This window comes from Sceloporus undulatus, chromosome 2 (genome assembly GCF_019175285.1).
Source record: "Sceloporus undulatus isolate JIND9_A2432 ecotype Alabama chromosome 2, SceUnd_v1.1, whole genome shotgun sequence".
NCBI classification, from domain to species: domain Eukaryota; kingdom Metazoa; phylum Chordata; class Lepidosauria; order Squamata; family Phrynosomatidae; genus Sceloporus; species Sceloporus undulatus.
This window is the reverse complement of record NC_056523.1, coordinates 186554599-186566893: the sequence shown is the minus strand read 5'-3', so window position 1 is coordinate 186566893 and position 12295 is coordinate 186554599. Positions and strand designations below refer to the sequence as shown.

At 41.5% G+C, this 12295-nt stretch overlaps 1 protein-coding gene across 1 annotated transcript; it reads left to right on the top strand.

Moving 5' to 3' along the window:
* Positions 1–3039: 3039 nt before the first annotated feature.
* Positions 3040–11507, top strand: LOC121920486 (lysozyme C-like). Its single transcript, XM_042447626.1, has 4 exons — positions 3040–3175; positions 5964–6125; positions 9040–9112; positions 11441–11507. The coding sequence occupies exons 1-4, from the start codon at positions 3040–3042 to the stop codon at positions 11505–11507; spliced, it is 438 nt and encodes a 145-aa protein (XP_042303560.1).
* Positions 11508–12295: the final 788 nt, after the last annotated feature.

Genomic DNA, 12295 nt, shown 5'->3' with positions numbered 1-12295 from the left:
TCTTCCTCTTCCTCCTCCTCTTTCTGTCCCTGCCCAGCAAGCACTACATTTCCTCCTAGTTCCTTCCCAGTCCCATGGAAAAGCTTTCTCCCAGCAAGCACTACATATCCCTCCAGTTCCTTCCTTCTAAATCCTATGTTAAAATCTTCTTCTCCCCTGTTTACCCCCATCTTATCCACGAGTCATATCAAAATCTATGATTTTGACCCTAAAACCTTCCCTCGACTTATACACGAGGTCGGCTTATACACAATTATATATGGTACTTCAATAATTTAATGTTATCTCTTATTATTTATTTATTTTATTGATACTCTCCTTTCTCCTTAATAGGGTTCAAAGAAGCTTACAGCATAAATTAAAATAAAGCACTTTAAAAAGTAAGAAGTACAAGAGGATGGTCAGCCAAGTCTGAAGGCCTGTTCAAACAAGATCTTTGCCTGCCAGCAAAAACATAGAAGAGACAGGGGGCAGATCAAACCTCCCTCGTGAGGAAGCTCCAAAACCTAGGAGCAACAACCAAGAAGGCACAGTTACCACCAGATTCCCTTACTGAGCATGTGTTGACAGCATGGCAGAGAAAAAGGTGGAAAGCAGAGAAGCCTGCATCAGCAGTGTCCCACCAACATGGTAAAAAAGCATACATCTATAAGTCTGGCCTTCAAACAGAAATCAAAAGAGAAGTGGAGGCTGAAAAAAGAAAAGAAAATTATCCCTGGATGCATTTTGGAAGTACCTTCCAAAGTTAATTCTAAAAGATTCAAAGTGTTTTCATTTTTTGTGGTGCAGGAACTTATCTCCATTCTTTTATTATACCTCTGCCTTTGGCACCAAATTTTTCTGCTAAAGAAATGATTCCCAGGAACATATCTATATAATATAGTATAATAAACCAATTTTATGTTCAACCATGAAACAAAGATCTTCCATTGCTCAGGATAAGTTTTAAAAAAACTACCGGTAACTGGTTGTTATTTTTGCATGAGCTTTTGTGGCTATAAATAAATCCACTTCTTCAGATGCAGTGCAGAGTGATATTATTAAAGCTTCAGGTTATAAATCCTAGTTATACAGTTGTGAGAGTGGGAAAGAATGTAATAGGATCCAGAAAGATGCAAATCATGTCCTTTGCCCTAAATTTTCACAGGGCTGGGTGTGGTAATGCAGTTCTTTCAGATCTTTATAGTGGTCAGTTAGTGTTCATGTCTGCTTTCGTTGTTGTTAACTACCCTCAAGTTGATCTCAACTCATAGCAATCCTGTGGATGAAACATCTAATAGACCTCAAACAGACAGGCCAAAAGGGACATTGTCAGGCCACTTTGAAGGTGTGGTATTTATATGCCTAGAATGCAACCAGATCTGCCCCAACCCGGAATAGCCAGGGTAAAAATGAGTAGAAAAAAATACTCCTTTTTGGTGGCCTGGTTCAGGACCTTAGCGGCGTCTCACATTGGGAGCAGGTTGGTGCAGTCCCATAGTGATCAGGGCAGAAGTGGCCTCTGGCTGCTCCTTTTACCCCATCTGCTTAAGGCCCAAGATTTGCTGTCTTCCACTATTCTTGTTAGTTCTTGCAGATTCATACCTGTGGCCTCCATAATAGAATCCATCCATATAGCACAGTGATTCCCAAATTCTGATCTTCCAGGTGTTTTGAACTTCAGCTCCCAGAATCCCAGACTATTGGCCAAAATGGCTGTGGCTTCTGGGAGGTGAAATCCAAAACACCTGGAGGACTAGAGTCTGGGAATCACTGTAGGCTTCCTCTCTTTCTGCATCCATCCATCTTTCCTAGCATTATTGCCTTTTCTAGTGAGTCATGCCTTCATGATGTGGCCAGAGTATTTTTGCTTCCAGAGAGCTTTCAAGTTTGATCTGTTCTAGGAGGACCCATTTTTGGGGGGTTTTTGGTTGTCCGTGATGTCCTCAGCACTCCTCTTCAGCACCATATCTTAAATGAATTTCTTTTCCTTAATCTATTTTCTTCATTGTGCAGCTCTTGCATCCAGACATAGAAATGGAGAATACAATCGCTTGTAAAATTTTAACTTTCATGCTCAGTTGTATATCTTTGCTCTTTTGGATCTTTTCTAATTCTTTCATAGCTGTCCTTCCCATTCTTAGGGCCTCAACAGACCAGCACTAAACACTGGTAACGGGGAGGAGTGGGGACGCTGCCTGCCTGACCACTTCTGAACTAAGAACAAAAACAGCAAAATGCAGGCCTATGACTAACAATATCATTTTTTCTTCTTCTGTATGGTTTTTAGCATCTTGCCTAATGAAGAAGCCAGTGGAACTTCAAAAGCTTGCAACATGTATATTGTGCATTTTGGTTAGCCCAATAAAGGCATCACTGTTTAGTGGATTTTTCATATTTTTGGATTTCTATATGGCCAACACAACTACCCCTAAATGTTTCCTGGCTTAGCTTTGCTATTCTGTTGCTGCTACACTCTGGTTGTACTATGGTTTTTGCACTGGGCTATAAGTTTTGAAACTAAATTGTAGTTAAGCCACTTTAGAGAGCCTTACAGAGGAAAGTGAAAGAAAGGAGAAATAAAACCGAAATAAATAAATAAATTTGTTTTTATGTTGTTGACAGTGGTGAGAGGAATAGTTTGTTTTTCCATGATTTCTTACCTTTTTGTCTTTTCCCCACTGAGTAGGCAATGATTAGTATGTGTAGTTTTTAAACCATTTTTTATCTTTACATGTACACTTATTTTGTCTTGGTTAAAAATCTATTGGTTAAAAATATTTTGTCTTTGGTTAAAAATGGCAATTAAAAGTTAAGGTATTCCTGAGATATTTGTATGGCAGTTGTTTCCTCTTTCTTTGGCACCCTCTTGCCAAGTGAGTGACCTGCTGGTCTGGAATTAAGACATTTCTTATTGCCTTGATACATTGCTCCTTATTTTGCTTTATAATAGATGTTCTGTTTGCCATGTAAGCAGATGATGGTTGCCAGAAGGGTTGGCTATAAAAGTCACTGGGAATCTGAAGGCATCCCTGCATCATACAGCAGGGAGTTGCAAAGATGAAAGCTTTAGCTTTCATTCTCTTCTGCCTCTTTATTGCAGTAAGCGAAGGCAAGAAGTTTGACAAATGTGAACTGGCCAAATTGCTGAAACACAATGAAATGGATGGATACTTTGGTTATAGCCTGGACCTCTGTGAGTTTGCTCATCCTTTTCTTCCATTTTTTACTATGCGATATATATTTTGTGGGGAGAGGGTTAGAGCTGACATGAAATGTCACGGAGAGGGGGCTCTTTTCCAAAGCAACAGTCCATGGCCATGAACCCACATCCTCAAGGCTTCCACTTCCACTCTTTTATTTTATTTTATTTTGGTGGGGTAGGAGAACCAAATAGGGACACAAGTTATCACCACACCGCAGTTCTGTATTGACCCTCTACACGAGGAGTGGGGAAAGTGCAGCCTGTGACTGGCATGTAGACCCCAAGATCATTTCGTGACAGCACTCCTTAGGATCACCAGCGCCCAATTTTTTGGGAGTGGTAAGTAGTAGTGGGACATGCTTGCAAGGTCTCTCTGCTTTATATCTTTTTACTAAAAGAATTACACACTGGTTGTTGACACCTCTTTTCCTTATAAAAGAGGATTAAGGCTGTCCATCATATATTATTCAGGACTGTTTGCTGCTGCTGTTGCTGCTGTTGTTGTTTTAAAAGAAAAGAGGCTGCATCTCCCTTAAATGTCTAATTCCTCAGACTTCAACTATTGTGTGTTTGTATGTGTATGTGTCTTCAAGTCACCTGTGGATGTAATGGTGACCTCATTAATTTCATAGGGGTTTCTTAGGCAAGGAAATCTCAGAGGTAGTTTTCCCAGTTCTTTCCTCTGAAATGTAGCCTAGAGCACCTGGTATTGACCTCTTTTCAATATAAAGATAAAATTTAATATGGAGACAATATGGAGACAAATTCCCCCAATGTGGTGAGCCAAAGATTTCTGAGAAGGATGGGAGACTGGAACAGCTCCTGGAAAATAAGATTTCAGGAACACTGATACATGAGGACTCTGTTGCTACCTGGAGAAATCTAGTGGGAGCAGGCACTGTATGCAAAGAGAAAAGAGTGACACAGAACTAAGAACATCCCAAGACATTTTGTTGCCTGATGCCAAGAACAGGATGCTGTCTTCCCCCACCCTCCACTCATTCCACAACCTCATTCTATGTACAGGAGCAGAGTTTACCAGCTACTGAACCTTATTCCAGTGAAGTCATTGGAATTCTGTAATATTAGTATTATTTTATTACCTCTCACCCCAACAGACTACCCAAACAAACCAAACATTCTGATCAACATTACATTTTTGAAAACTAGACAGAAACACACACCAAGAACAGAAAGCTATGTGAAACAACACAGTTTCAGGGGCTTGCCAGAAGTTCAGTAGGAATGGATTAATATCCCTTTGGGGGACAGGATACCACAGCTCAGGTGCCAAGACAAGGAGGCCCTGTTTCAAGAACAATTTGGCAAGGACAAATCTGATCAATCTTTTGTCATTCCATTTGTTTTCAACTACTTTTTTGCCATTTTGTTCACACTCTGATATTGTTTAGGTACACATGTCCCAGTTTTCATCTGACAGTTGGAAGGTAGGCTTTCTGGGTGGTAGGACACACAATTGGTTCTCTGGTGAGTGTGTCAAATTTCAGGCAAGCTCAAGTGGGAGGAGGCTTTCAGATATGTTGACCCCAGGCAATGCTTCTCATGCTTCCTAATGTGTCAGAGACTGGTGCTATATTTGTTACCATTGAATACAACTGTTTCTTTCTTTCCTAGAAGATCTCTGTAAATTGGCAGCCAATGGCTCATGGACTGGAACCAGTCCAAGGGCTGCCACTTTGAGAAATACCAGTTTAGAGGCAGGTCAAAACCAGCATCTTAAATTGAGTTCAGGAAAAGAATGGATGTCAGCAGGTGTAGTACAAGACCAGTGATATGAGTAGCCTAGCTACCACATTATGAAATAGCTGTAATTTCAGGACACTTTTCAAAAACAGAACTATATAAAATATATTACATTAGTTTATATAAGCAGTAATTAAAACATGAACCATTGTGCCTAAATCTTCTTCTTTTTAATCATGGGACCTCAACCCTCTTTTGGATGGAGTTGCATCTCTTTTTGATGGAGCCAGATAGCATCTGAGGCCAGGAGTGCCTTTGCCCAACATCGGCTGGTGTGCCAGCTGAACACCAGCCAGTGTTGGGCAAAGGCACTCCTAGCCACAGATGCTGTCTGGCTTTCCAGAAGCAATACTGGGTCCAAGAGCATCTCCAGAGTGCAAACTTGATCTTTCAGAGGGAGTGCAATTCCAGCCAAAACAGGACTGAGGTCCCAAGCCTCATGGCCTTCATGACCCACAAATGGCAGCAGGCCAGTTTAAGGGATGGAAGACAAGCCCCTCTATCCCAAGGAGAAAAGGCTGGAACAGTCATTCCCAAGCTTTTGTCATCCCAGTGCTTTGGACTTCAGCTTCTAGAGGTCCCAGCTACCTTGGCCAACAGTCAGGATCCTGGGAGCTGAAATCCAAAATATCTAGAGGACCAGAATTTGGGAGCCATTGGCCTAGAGGATACTCAGGAAGAACATTTGGGAAACAGATTACTATCCCATTGCACCTGGCACCCGAGGCAGTTGCTTTACTAGCTATACTGAAATATTCCCCCTGAAATAGGAAATTATATTTCCCAAATACCTTCGACTTCACTTTTGAAAATCCTTTCTTCTTTCATCTCTCTGGAAAACTACATGGAAATTTCTACTTAACGATGTTCTGTTCAAGCACTGTCTTTTCCTGAATAGCTAGAGTACTTTTTATTTGAAAATGTGTGATTGTTTTTCTTTAAATGGCATGACTCTCTTTCTTCCCTTTATTTTTACACGGCACCTTTTCACGCTTACCTTCCTCCACCCCTCCAGATATGTGTATGATTTATCATGAGAGTGGCTATGACACCAAAGCTGTGAAGAGACCAAACCAAGATGGGACTGTCAACTATGGGCTTTTTCAAATCAACAGCCGCTTGTGGTGTTCTGACGGGAAGAACAAATCAGCCAACAACTGCAAAAGTTCATGCAATGGTAAGCGATGTGCTCTTGTGAGATGAGCAAAAGGCCTGTGAAACTTCCCAGATAGATTGCATGGATTGTGTTTGTGAGGGAAGGCCCTAGCTTCCCCACCCTCCAGTGAACCATTCTCTGTCCTCACTTTATTTTCTCATACAACACACGCAAACCATTCCCGGGTTGCCACTAAACTGCCTACTTCCCCACTCAGGGCCCTTTCACACTACCAAATTATAGTTGGCCCTCTATATCCACAGATTCTGCAACCACAGGTTGGAAATATTCACAAACAAAAATTCCAAAAAGAAAACTTTGATTTTCTGTTCTATATAAGGGATGTCATTTTACTATGCCATTGTATATAATGGGACTTCAGCATCCACAGATTTTGATATTCACAGGGAGGGGGTCCTGAAACCAAAACCCAAAGGATACCAAGGGCCCTATGTATAGTATAGCGCTATGATTCCCCTTAACTGCCATGGATCTATCCTGTGGAATTCTGGGATTTGCAGTGTAGGAAGTGTGAATCTGCAGCTGGGGAGCTTCTCTAATGCCATTGCCCAAATTACAAACCCATAGTAGTTAAAGTGGAAACGCAGTGGTGTTATTGTGTAGTATAAAAAGGTCCTCAGAAAACAGCCAAACAGTGGTACCTGGTGGCTTCTGTGTCACTGGATGGTGCATCTGCTCTGGGTTTTACTCCAGAATTTGAAGGAACTATCCTCATGTTGAACCTATTTTGACAACAGAGCTTAAAAACTAAAGCTGCTGCCACACTGCAGAATTAATACATTATGACACTGCTTTGACTATTATGACTCAATGCTATTGAATTCTGGGGTTTGTTGTGGCATGAGAGCTCTCTGAGAGAGAAGGCTAAATATCTCACAAAACTAAAAATCTCAGAATTCCATAGCATTCAGACATGGCAGTTAAAGCAGGGTCAAACTGCATGAATTCTGCAGTGTAGATGCAGCCTGAGACAACTAATTTAAAGTTCAGACTAAAAACTGGATTGGATGCATTGCGTCATCAACATGAAAACCACCAGCTGCTACTGCATATGCCCCAATATCACACAAAATATACCAGCACATATTTCCACATTCTAGAGGTGCCCCTTGCTCTACTCACACCAACAGTTTCAATCTTTTCTCCTCCCTAACTCACCATTTGGCATGGAGGTTCTTGCTACTAACAGTGCAGAGCAGGGATGTAGCCAAGGGGGGGGGGATCTGGGGGTCCAAACCCCCCCCTTTCCATTAGAAAAATGAATGGTGTGTGCTGCTGCGCCGCCGCACTCAAGCCCCATTATAATGATGGCACTTAGTCTGGACCCCCCTCTTCCTAAAATCCTAGCTACGTCCCTGTGCAGAGGGAAAAGTAAGGCCAATTTACTTATCAGACCCATCTAGTCTGAAAGGCAGGGATTTGCATTGCTGGAAATTCCAATGAAGAACATTATCTCTCCAATCCATTGCTTCCTATTCTGTCGCCAAACCCACTTCTGGGACTGAGATGGGCAGCATTATGCAATATGTTGCCCTCTTCTTCTCCATTCTCTCCAATATTGGGCAGAGATCGAGAGAGCAGGAAATGCCTCTTCAACAGATTGTCTTTGTTATATTTAGCATAGAATAAGAATTAGTTCCCAGTGTTGAGTCCGGTTGACATATTCTATTGCTCAATTAAGCAGAAGAATAAAGAGTAGGGAATAAAGGAAGAAGTAACACAATTGAGAGAACGTAGTAATCAAGCAATCCAAATACATACACCAGCAACAGTTGCCCAGCTGCCTGAGATGTTTCAGTATTAAGACAGCTTCAGTCAACCAAATGTTAAAGGAATACTTGATTTAGATTACCTGTCTTTTCAACCAGTGCTTCTTAAGTTATCTAATGTGTGGGTCTGGTAGGGTCCAGGGATTTGGTACCATGTTTATTTATCTGATGTATTTTTATTTTGCCTCTCAGCCCACAAAAGCTCCTCAAGCAATGAACAAATAAAGCAAAAGAGTACATACATAAGATTTTTTTAATATAAAAATATATTTTACAATTTTTAAATACAATCATTAAATACAATTTCGAAACTGTTGAAACAGAAACATTTCAAACATTAAAGGCCATACAGAGCAGTACTGTTTAAGTTGCCCACCTGAAGCTCAAAAGAGATGGAGCTGGTTTACACTTCCTTTGCTAGGTAGCCCCACAGTTTGCATGTTGTTACAAAGTCCGGTTACATGTACATACTAACACGATGTCACAAGGTGTTGGGACACCACAGGGCCACCTCTGAGGATCTCAACTTTTGAGTAGGATCATATGGGATCATATTTGCTCCCATTGACTACAACACTTACTTTCTTTCCTTGAAATTCAGCATGGTCCAGTAGCTAGTAGCTTGAAGACTGGTACTTGTCCACAGAACATAGCCCTGCTCTAAACTCCATTAATAAAGAGCATTACTTGTTTCATGTACTCCTTGACATTGATATCTGGCTTCAGCTTCTCCATCCATGCCACTTCAAAAGTTTTCTCTCTGCAAAGATTAAGCTCAGTTGCCAAAGTAAGTATCTTTATTGAGGCTGCTCTGTCTGAATGTTTAGCATTCATAACCATGATCTTGATCATTTTATTATGCTGAGCATCTTCTATTGTTTCAGCAAAGGTCACATAAACTACATTCTCACAATGAAATTCAAATGCAAATCCTCCCATCTCATTTTCCCCAGCACAATATAAACAAGGAATTTTCTTGTCCAACATTTGTTACTGTATAGGTGAGATTTCACCGGCGGTTGTCTCAACGTTGCGGAGGCAGTGCAAATTACTTTTGTCTGAACTGAATGGTGAACTAAGATCTTCTGAACTTTATATGTAAACCTGAAAAAATTCATTATGTTCTGTGTCAAATCTTTTGGCAGCTTTCATTAATGATGACATCAGAGATGATATTAAATGCCTTAAAAAGGTTATTCGTCGCAAGATGAGTCCCTGGTGAGTGTTAACAAATGTATGGTGTGGTAATGGACTCTCTCATTATCTGGACAACATAGCTGAAGGGTATAGTCTCTCCTCCAGATAAACCAGGGATTAATGATGTGTTGGTTTTAAATTGCATTTATTGGGGGATCAGCATAATCAAGGAATAAGAAATCACAAGAGACAGTTGTCCAGTGAAGTTGACCAGTTGGGCAGAAGTGTTACAGCTTTGAAATACTTGCCAGTGAGAGGTTATAAAATTTTGAGATGCCACATGGCATAGAGAAAGGGGGAGACTGGGACTTTGGGAATAAGGCACCTGCCTCACCTAGGGAAGTTTGTTTGCAGGCTGGATAAGGACACACAGACTTCCAGCTTCTCATGAACAACCAAGACTCAAAATACCATCTGTATAGTTAGTAGAACAGGAATATTTAGCTGATTGCATTAGGGTTTATGTTCTTTTTAACCTTGACTGAATATGACCTAGGCTGTTAATAACTTTTTAACTACTTTTATGTAATTCCTGAAGGAAGATGACTTTATGAACAAGATACCTTTTTGCTAATGTAAATTGCTTGCTTAGAATCAAAAAGCTTTCCTTTAAAAATCTCCTCTTCCTCACACTCTTTCCATGTGCCTTTTTCTCAGTGTGTGTGCACGTGCATATGCATATAGGATTCTCATCTCCCACAACAGTCAGAGGTGGAAAAGTGCAAGTTTTCCTTAATGTCCTTTAAGAATCCTACTTTCATGGGAGTTAGCATATCATTTGCATCTTTCAGATCAATCCAAAAGATCCATTATCTTCTGCCTTTGATTAAGGAAGAAACTTTCACCACTGCTTCTTTCTATTTGTACTCCAAGATAGTGTGAGATGTCTCCCAAATTCTTGGTATCAGCCCCTTAGTTGAGATTCTGGATTATCTCTTTACTATCTGCTGTTCTTCCCTGCATATGAGCAGATCATCAACATAAGTCCACTTATTATTTGTGAACTTCTTGTATACACATTAGCCAACAGTGCCTGGGGTGAGCCCCTCTTTGACAAGAATCTGGTTCAGTTTCTTACTCCATGGTGGCCTGTTTCAAACTATAAATGCTCTTTTGCAGTTTGCATTCTAAATGTTCTTTTCCAGGAACTTGCGATCCTGGAAGTTGTTCCATATATACAGTAGTTGCTCAGAGATATCACCATAAAGAAAAACTGCCCAGACATCCAGGTGTTGAACATGCATTTTCTTGTGGGCTGCAACAGCTAAGAGAGTTCTGATTGTTGTGTGTATGAATACTTTGGCAAAGACCTCATTGTAGTCCTTACCATATTGTTGACTGTAGCCTTTATCCAGAAGTCTTGCTTTGTATCTCTGTGTCCAAGAAGCACAACTGTTTGTTTATTAAAAAGTGTTTTTCATAAAGCCTCCTCGAACGGCAGAGGCACACCCTTTTAGACCTTTTCTGGCTGAAGGTAGGTGTGTCAGCATCCTCCTCCTCCTCCTCCTCCTCCTCCATGTCTCTTGTGCAATAAGACCCTGCTGGGCAAAAGGTAAACACGCAGAGCTGCCAAGAGGCAGTTCCTCCAGCAACAATGCCAAACAAAGTCTGAAGAGAGTAAGCCACTAGCCAGTCCAAAGTTGAGGATTACAGAGAGCAATACTTCCAGAGAGTTGGTCAACGAGTCCAGTCCGAGGTCAAGGATTCCAACTCAGTCAAAGGTCTAGGAGGCAAGGAGTCAGATCCAGCAGCGTTCGCTAATGAGAACAAATAGTCTCTGACAAGAGCTCAGCATCTGCCAGGTGTCTTATATCTAGCTCCTTTATCACAGCTGCTGAGTGGCTAATGAGCGTTTCTCAGCAAGTCTCTCGGAACGCCGAAGGCACACCCTTTCTAATCTCCTCTGGCTGAAGGTAGGATCCTCAATGCCCTGCTGCTCTGTCTCCCATGTCTGGCACTTCTACTGGGGCAAGGCTGGGCTGCTGAACCCCAGGCTCCATTGGAGAAGATCCCACAGAGCTAGGATCTGGCTGAGCCAAATCCACTCGGGCTGGGAGAGCAGAGATGAGACCTGGCAAGGCAGAACTGGGGCCTGGCACAGCCTTAGACTCCTCCTGCACCTGAGGAGCCAAGTCCTCCTTTGTCATCCTCTGAGTCCTCCTTGTGGCTGGCCATGACATTTAGGATAAGGAAGCAATACAGTGAATGTCAATGCATCATGAAGCAGGAAAGATACATGAGTAGATAACTGGCTGATCCCTCACCAGGAAATTTCTAGAAATTATTGTTAGAAACCCACATCACCTGTAACTATGTGAATTTTTGTAATACTCTTGTTCTGACTTTTAGGTCACCTTGGAGGAAGAAATGCAGACCAAACAATGTTACAGGATGGACTCGTGACTGCAAATTGTGAATCTAATCATCCTGAATTAAATCCAGCATTTCCCTTGATTATCCTTTGATGAAAGTGATGCCGAATTCTCCTTGTACAATCAATTTTCAGCTAATTCTTGGTTTACCTTTGAAGATAGTGATATCCAGTTCTCCCTGTGCAATTAGCTTTTAACTCATACCTTCCACCCAAGCATTTTTTTCCCATTGGCTCCTCACATGATGGGGAGCCTGGCCTCCTCTGCTCATGCAATAGGTTGATTACAAATTAAACATCCCTGGGTGAGGAGGTGGGTATTGATTTTGGCTGAGGTTGTGAGTTCCTCTGCTTGAAACTCTCAATAAAGTGAGCACAATAAACTCTCCTTTTTTGTTTGGCGCATAAATACAAAGGGAAAGAAGGCAGAAGTAGGACTAGATATACTACAGCTAAGTACTATCTCCTCCAATTACTCTGCTTCCTGTGCCCATGAAGCAGCCTCCAGAAGTGAATGAAGACAGGCTGATGATCATATATTCATCCTAGTTTCTGAGAGTTACAGTCTTTATAAGAGCATGGTTGCTAGCTCAGGATCATACCAGGCCTTGAGGTTTTGAAGCTAAATCCTAAAACATTGGGAGGGTCCCTGGTATTTTGCATTAAGTACCAAGCACAGTTGCCCACAGCTTGCCATTCAAATACATGCACAGACATATACAGGGAAACATGAATTTTTCCTATCTGGAAATTAAGACACAAACCTTAGAGATGAAGCAGAGGAACAGCTTAGAGTGGCCTCTGGCTGCTCCAGCTGGGATCAGCCCATGATC

Bases quoted from the DNA above. Each gene is read 5' to 3' on its own strand.
- LOC121920486 (XM_042447626.1), top strand. From the start codon at position 3,040: ATGAAAGCTTTAGCTTTCATTCTCTTCTGCCTCTTTATTGCAGTAAGC. The intron at 6,126-9,039 runs GTAAGCGATGTG...ATCTTTTGGCAG, and splicing joins CTGCAAAAGTTCATGCAATG to CTTTCATTAATGATGACATC. The intron at 9,113-11,440 runs GTGAGTGTTAAC...TCTGACTTTTAG, and splicing joins CGTCGCAAGATGAGTCCCTG to GTCACCTTGGAGGAAGAAAT.